This window comes from Humulus lupulus, chromosome 5, assembly GCF_963169125.1.
Source record: "Humulus lupulus chromosome 5, drHumLupu1.1, whole genome shotgun sequence".
Lineage (NCBI taxonomy): Eukaryota > Viridiplantae > Streptophyta > Magnoliopsida > Rosales > Cannabaceae > Humulus > Humulus lupulus.
In genome coordinates, this window is record NC_084797.1 from 199842309 (window position 1) to 199850721 (window position 8413).

At 31.8% G+C, this 8413-nt stretch overlaps 1 protein-coding gene across 1 annotated transcript; it reads left to right on the forward strand.

The window, feature by feature from the left end:
* Positions 1-1977: 1977 nt before the first annotated feature.
* On the forward strand, positions 1978-3491 carry LOC133778037 (large ribosomal subunit protein eL43). The gene is made up of 5 exons (XM_062217850.1): positions 1978-2124; positions 2414-2453; positions 2831-2919; positions 3030-3112; positions 3214-3491. The coding sequence occupies exons 1-5, from the start codon at positions 2122-2124 to the stop codon at positions 3275-3277; spliced, it is 279 nt and encodes a 92-aa protein (XP_062073834.1). The 5' UTR covers positions 1978-2121; the 3' UTR covers positions 3278-3491.
* The last annotated feature ends 4922 nt before the right edge of the window (positions 3492-8413 follow it).

An 8413-nucleotide genomic window follows, 5' to 3' on the forward strand; every position in this document is an offset into this window, starting at 1 on the left:
GCAAGGCTAGATCTGGGGCTGGAGCTTATCATATACCCAGAAAGAAGAACTTCACTGAGTACTGGAGACATCTTCTACTGGTTTTGGTTGTTAGTAACATCTAGCTAAGATTAGACTAGATCTATCTGTGGAAAAATATATATATATATGTATATATTGAACTCAGTAAAAAGAAAGGAATTTTAATGGAGGTTTTGTGAAGAGGATGGGGGATGAATTAAACTACTGAAGGATGAGGAGAAGAAAAAATGGATGAGAGGCTCAAAGCTTAGTAGGAAGATATGGTAACTGGTTACAACAAGGTTTGAAAAAAAAAATCAAATCTAAAAAAAAAACCAATTGCTATGGTACATGGTTACTTAGTAAAGTGTAAAAACAAAAGAATCTAAATTAATCGTTATCGTAACTGGTTACTCATAGGTCTAAAAAAAATCAGATATGAATAAAATGAATCAGGCGTCATGGTACCTGGTTACTTAAACAGATTTGGAAAAAAATAAACTGATATGAAAAAAAATAAACTAAATTGATCTTAAAGGTAATTGGTTACAACTAGGTCTGAAAAAAAAACAGAGACAGTTGCAATGGTAAATAATTACTTAGCCAGTCTTGGAAAAAAAATAAGATTCAAACAAAAAATCTAAACTAATCATAATCGTAACTGGTTACAGCGAGGTTTGAAAAAAAAATCAAATCTAAAAAAAATAACCAATTGCTATGGTACCTGGTTACTTAGTCAGGTGTGAAAACAAATTCAAATCTAAACAAAAAAATCTAAATTAATCGCTACTGTAACTGGTTACACCTAGGTCTAAAAAAAATCTGATATGAATAAAATGATTCAGGCGTCATGGTACCTGGTTACTTAAACAGATTTGGAAAAAAAAAACCCAGAAAAATCAAAAGTTTTGTTTGCTTGTTTTTTTATTTCTTGTACTTGTATTCTGAATAAATTTTGTAAACCTATCGATACATTTTTTGAGCAAACGTTCTAGTTCTATTTCTTTAAATAATCAATAAACACATAAATATTTATGTTAGAACCTTATTTGATGAATGTTTGGCTGCTAAACCTATTGATCTAAACATCACAGAGAAGAACCTTTTGACAACTTTTGCCATTTTCAACCAAAAAAACTAATCAGCTAACCTAAGCTTTCATATGTTAAAAGTACCCTAAAATATTCAACTACCTAGCTTCTTATACTACCCTAGTCTACACTAAATAATAGCAGTCAACTTTTCTTAAGTACATTTCTTAAATCAAATCAAATATGAAGTCAAGTACCTGATTACTTAAACAGATTTAGAAAAAAAAAAACCCAGAAAAATCAAATATGAAGTCAAGTACCTGGTTACTTAAACAGATTTAGAAAAAAAAAACCCAGAAAAATCAAATATGAGGTTCAAAATCAGATGTGAAAAAGAAGAAAACTAGATTTGAAGAAAGAAAAAGAAGAATAAGAAATACCAAATAAGAAGACGAAGAAGAAGAAGAAGAAGAGGAAGAAAGAAAGAAGACGAAGAAAAAGAAGAAAGAAAGAAAGAAGAAGAAGAAGAAGAAGAAGAAGAAAATCAGTTTGTCGTCGTCGGAGAGGCAGCAGCGGAGGTAGCAACGCCAGAAGAAATCTGAGATGGCTATTGAATTGGAGAAGAGAAAGAAAGAAATGAGAAGAGAGAGAGAGAGATCGTGAGGAGAGAAGAGAAAATAAAAAAATTAAGTTTATGGTAATTTATTTACCATATTTTAAACTTTTTTTCCAAAACTTACCATATTTTATACAATTATTTTTTTCCCATAAATTTAGAAACTATATATATTTTTCCATATTTAAGTAAACTTCTCAAATAATAATTAAAAAAAAACTAATCCTGGCGTGTTGTGACCCGCCCTGGTTGTACCGGGGCAAGGTCGCCCCGCCCACTGAGTAGTTGGGCTGCTTTAGGACTGGGCCGAAGCTAACATTTGAAACCGGATTGTGAACGGGGCCCAATTTGTATTTGTTTGATGCTATATAAGAACCTAAAGAATGGCGCTAGGGTTTCAGCCATTGTTCCCAGAACAACCGGACCAGCCGCGTCAGTTATTTCGGAGCCGGAGAACATCCAATACCCGTCATCATGGTATTCTTACTTGCTCTCTTTCTTAATTGTCTTTAAAGCCGTGGTTTTATGCTGATTTTTCATTTCGCAAGTTATCTGGGAAAACCATTAGTGTTAAGATCTGTTGTTTTTTTCTTGGGGAAATGTTCAAATGCTCCAATACCTTTTTTGTTTCTCTTCGAATTCACTGAAAATGATTTGGGTCTCTCGAACTAGTTATGATTTGGATTCTTGTTATTCTTTGCAAGATATTAGCTGCATTTTATTGTGGTTTTTCTAATTCCATGGTGGTTTATCAATTTTGTCACAGACTAAGAGAACCAAGAAGGCGGGCATCGTTGGAAAGTATGGTAAGTGTCATCCAACTTAGCTGAAGTGTTAGAATACATGTCATATGTAGGGTAGTTTATGGAATCTTTTTTTTTGTTTACGAGGTTATTGTTATAAATATGTATGATTTTTAATTCAATAAAATGATTGTAATGGCCACAAATGATCTTATTTTTGTATGGTTTACTTTGATATAGGACATTAGTTGCTAAGTTTAAGGAATTGTTTAATTGGATTGGATATATATATATATGCTTGCAAACTTGAATTTATGCTCTGTATTATCATTTCTAAGTCAGCTAACTTAGAAATGTGTTCTTTTAATGCTTTCTCAATATTTGATTTGTTTTTTTAAGCTTTGAATAAGTTTCTCAAAGGTGTCCCTCTTTTATTGCAGGTACCCGATATGGTGCCAGTCTGCGAAAGCAGATTAAGAAGATGGAAGTTAGTCAGCACAGCAAATATTTCTGTGAGTTCTGTGGCAAGGTAATGAGATTTTCTACCCTTATCAATGTTTGCATTGTCATTTTCCGGGTATTTGTGACATAGGAGTTGTGTAGTTGCTTAGCCTGATCACTTTTGCTTACTTGTTACAGTATGCCGTGAAGAGGAAGGCTGTTGGAATCTGGGGATGCAAGGATTGTGGAAAAGTGAAGGCAGGCGGTGCCTACACCTTGAAGTAATAATATTTTCCTATAGTTTAATGAATTGATCTTAGTATTGTTACTCTATTTTCCTTTGTAGGAACAATGCTAATTGTTGCTTCTGTTCTTTATACAGCACTGCCAGTGCCGTGACTGTCAGAAGTACCATCAGAAGGCTGAGGGAGCAAACTGAGAGTTAGACTGAGCTGCCACCACCTCTCCACTACTCTCATTATCATGGGGTCATTTAGCATCTTTGCTATGGATAGAATTTAGTTCAAACAGTTTTGAGTATGTTTTTCTTTTCTTTTTACCTTAATTTATGTTCCAGAAGTTGATGGATGACAAATGGATTATTTTTGGTAGTATCTTTTAATTGAGATTATTAATATCAGTGCATTGTTTGTCGTACAATTTCGTTCTATCCCCCTATAAAACAGCTTAACTGTGCTTTTACCATCTTGTTTTCTTCTACTTGTCCGCAGATGGATGTTTATTTACTAGACTTAATTCTTTACCAAAGTCACTGGTATAAGTTAGTGTGTTTTCCTAGTGCAATATGTTATCCCAAAATCAATAGAAAAATTACTGGTGCAGCTCGTTGGGTTATTTGGTTATCTGTTGTGAATTCCATTTTATGGGTTGCCAAGTGGTTTTCTCACGCAAAAATTTAGTGGAAAAATTGCTAGTGTTGGTTTTTGAGTGGATTTCTGCACTAGTTTTCAAGTGCAAATTCTGCAAAAAAATTCATTTTCAAGTGTTTTCCTTGTGCATATTCAGTATCCAACCCCTTGTCTGTGTTGGTCAAGTATTTTTCTTTTTCTAGTGAATTAGATAACAAAATCACTTGCCTTGGTTGGTGGTTTGTTTTCTATTACAAAATCAATTGTAAATTGACTAGAGTGGTTTACTCGATAGGTTTTAGGTGCAAGTTTTGCGACAAAATTACTAGCCCGCGTTACTAAGTGGTTTTCTAATGCAAGTGATTTGGGTAGGTTTTTAGGGGATTGCTTGTGCAAATTTATTACCAAAATCACTTTTAATGGGTTACTGAGTGGTTTTTTTTTTTTAAGAACAATATTATTTTGAGTTACTGGTTTTTCCAGTTCAAATTTTATAGCAATATCACCTACGTTGGTTACTAAAAGATTTCCTAGTTTAAATTCTGCAGGAAAAGCACGACACATTACTGTCTAATGCAATTTCAGCACCAAAATCACTACTATGGGTAAAAGAGTGGTTGAAAACAAAATACATATTAAAATTAGATTGAGTTCAGCATCAGAAATAGGTAAGAGAGTGTATATAAACAGGATTGAAGAACACGATTAGTTGAATTTAATGAGACAATTTGGTCGAAGATATGGGTGAAGAAAAGATAAATTTTTTGTTTGGGAGTTTTATATACATGCATTGCTCATCATGTTTAAGATGAAAATTTTCACTTTTTATGCATAATAGTCTATTATTACAAAAAAGTCTATTATTACAATAAAAATATCACCACTATTAAATGCTTAACATTCCTTATCTACCCAAAATACCCCTCTTATTTTCCCACTCAAAAAATTTTAACATCTCATTTCTCTCTGTACACCCTCGGATTCTCTCTCTCTCACCCAACCCTCGTCGAGCATCTCAGGCGACCTACCTCCCCCATCTCACCTAATTCCGTTGACCTCCATCTACGTGAGACCCACAGCGACACATTCCTTTCGAACCCGAAACCGATGACGCCGATTTCCTCCCACGGCGACAATCAAATGTTAGATCTCGAATCCAACTCCATTTTTAAGTGAAATGCATGTTAAATCTGTGGGTTTTGTTGGTTTTTTTCTTCTGGGTTTGAACCAATGGCTCGATAGTAGCTCGATAGTAAGCTCGATAGGGTAGTATGAATGTGTCGATATGAGTTCGATAGGCTCGATGGGGTATATGGTTAGGCTCGATTTATGGTTAAGCTCGATAGGAGCTTGATGGGGTATATGGTTAGGCTTGATAGGAGCTTGATGGGGTATATGGTTAGGCTCGATAGGAGCTTGACGGGGTATATGGTTAGTAATTGGACAGTAATTGGACGGGGTATAGGACAGTAATTGGTTAGGCTCGATGGGGTCTATGGTTAAACTCGACATGATCGATATGCTCGATAGGATATCCATATAAGCTCGATAGAACATGAATTGATTAGGTTCAATAAGCTCGATAGGAGCTCGATGGTTCTGATTAAGGCAGAGTATGATTTTTCTCGAAGTTAGCTCGAGATCTTAACAAAACCCACACCATCTGCCTATTATCGAGCCCGTATCGAGCTCCCATCGAGCACGTATCGAGAAACAACTAAACCAAATTGTCAAGGGTCCAATCGAACCCCTATCGAGTTCATATCAAGCACAATCGAGAAATAAATGCTATACCTATCAAGCTATTATCGAGTCATTATCGAGCATCATCGAGCTCACAACTTAATCATCTTTTACATAGTATCGAGCCCCTATCGAGCAAAACTGTTGCAGAAAACGCAGAAAACTTAGAAAAACACAGATCACGAAATCTCTTAACAAACCCAAAAAATACACCAATATAGGCTCAGATCTGTTTGAAATAGCAAAAAAAAAAAGTAAACAAACAGTACTCAAACACAAAAAAAAAAGAACAATCTTCTTACCCATGATTTTTCTCCTCCAAAATCCCTCAAAATTGATGTTGTCTTTGATGTTGAGATCTTTACATAGACAATGAAGATGACTAACAATGATTTCAACAAGAAATTTGGAACTCACTGTGGGTTTTGGTGAGAGTTTTGTGAGAGAGAAAGAGAGAGAGGAAGAGAGGGTTTTGATCTTCTTGATATAATGGGAGAGGTACTTTAGGTAGATGGGGAATGTTTAGCATCAAAATGAAAGAGTTAATAATAGTTGTATTTTTTAGTAATAGTACAGCCTATTAAGCATAAAAAGTGAAATTTTCTTTTTAAGATTCTCATTTACAAGTTTATGGACACTGAAAAAAGACGTATTGAAAAATAAAATTGGCTCCATAAATGTATGGTTTATTGATGAGAGCATGTGGTACTGGTAAACATAAAAACAAGAAAAATACATATACATAACCGAATTGGACAAACATCCCTATACCCCTTATGTTTTTGCAAAGAGTTGTCATGTGTGCTCCCTTTCTTTTCCATTTTGTGTACTTGCCTCATTATTTGCATAAGTGAATATCATTCTCTATTTTTGTCCATGACCGAGCAAAGTTTTCCTACTTCATTTTTTTAATAATTAAAAAAATAACTATGAATATATATGACGAATTAAAAAAATAGCTATGAAACTATATAGACATGCTTGCCAGTGTGGAATTACGAGGTTTCCTCACTAATGGGTATGATACCTCACTAATATGAAAAGGTGAGGGTACCATGCTAATGGAGATGATACCACGCTAATGTGGAATGATGAGGTTACCTCGCTAGTGGGGAGGGAGGGTATCTCGCTAATGTGGAATGGTAAGCTATCTCGCTAAATGATATTTACTTTTGCAAATAATGGGACAAAATGCAAAAGAGAGGGGGGCATATGACAACTCTTTGTAAAACACAAGGGGCTATAAGGTGTTTGTCCTACTTATCATTTGAAATTCACTTACTAAAATACATTGTATAAATATGTAGAATTATCAAATTTATAATGAACATAATAATTTAATAAAAACAAAAGCAACAAGTCAAAAGAAAATGATGACATTCAGGTGCTTATTCATTTTTTTTATTTCATTACATATTATAGTTAATGTGTTCATTGTAGCTCAAAACATGTTAATGTTCCTCAATTTCTATTTACAATACTCAATCCAACACAACTTAACATAAGATATGCATGTATACCTTTTAAAAAAAAGGTATCGAACCGTATCATAAAAAAAAAAATAAATAACAATACCACAATCACTACCACACGAGTTACCAACAACGCTACCACTTGGGATGCAAATATATATATATATATCTCTTCTATATAATAAGTGTGTAGATAACAAAAATTCTTGGTTTTAACGATTTTTTTATTTTTTTAAGGTTAATTTTAATAGAATATTCTTATATTTTACATAATATTCTTATAGTTAACGATAGTTTCTAAATACTTAAACTTAAATAAAATAAAATAAAAAATTAAAAAAAATTAAAATATGATATTTTTTAGATATTTTACAATGATAATTATTTAAAAATAATTAATAATTGAACAAATTAAAAATAAGATATTTTTCAGATATTTTACCATGATAATTATTTTAAAATAATAAATAATTAAACAAATTAAAATATGATATTTTTGAGATGTTTTACAATAATAATTATTTAAAAATAATAAAATCATATGTTTTATAACTTAAATAAATATTTAATTAAACTTAAACTCACTTATTAGATTAATATCATATTAAACATATAATATAATTTATTGTGAATTAGCAACAAATTATTTTTTTTTTAAAAAAACTAACAAGAAACTTAAATTTAAAATCCACGTATAATATTTAATATTACATTAAACATATAATATATAATTTCTTATTGTCACTCCCAAATTCATAAACTAGAACAAATATAAACTTAAACAAAAATAAATAAATTATTTAATTAAAATATGATTTTTATTTCAAAATTTATATGACATTAATATAAATTTAATAAAAATAATTAATAAATTTTATTAATAAAATTAAGTAAACGTGCCTAGCAATTGCTTATATCTAGTATATAAATAAATATGTAGAAATTACTTTGGTTCGGATTGAATGCTTATCCCATAGTTATAAAGGGTGTCAGCATTGCTTATTCACATTTGTATATATAGTAGATATATATATTTAATATTCTCATATTCTCCAGAGAAGTCCTTATCATGGAAGTGGTGCACCTATGTCAAGTTCTCATATATTTACTATTAAGATTCTCTCTTTTCAAACATATTGAAACATGATTTATTTTTCATATAAAACAACTACATTTTGTATCGGTATGAAATACTGATATTTCACCGATTTACGGGATTTTTAAAACAATTTAATTAAAAAGTTTTAAAAATATCGATTCCTATCGACTACATCTTTCGATATTTGGGAGATTTTTTGACAGAAAAGATTTTTCGGTTGAAAAATATCGGTTACTCCAATTTTCTATATCCACCCATATAATCAATTTTTTCATCCTTGACTATAAACAGAATCTTAGAGATAATTTCTATACATACACAAGTCTTGTATTCTTTCCCTCAAACCCGCTCAAACGCACCGTATTATAACTATCAAGTGCAAAATCAAGAACAAGAACA

What these genes read in the sequence shown, in the direction of transcription:
- LOC133778037 (XM_062217850.1), top strand. An exon ending in GGGCATCGTTGGAAAGTATG is followed by an intron (nt 2,454 to 2,830) that starts GTAAGTGTCATC and finishes CTTTTATTGCAG; the next exon opens with GTACCCGATATGGTGCCAGT. An exon ending in TCTGTGAGTTCTGTGGCAAG is followed by an intron (nt 2,920 to 3,029) that starts GTAATGAGATTT and finishes TACTTGTTACAG; the next exon opens with TATGCCGTGAAGAGGAAGGC.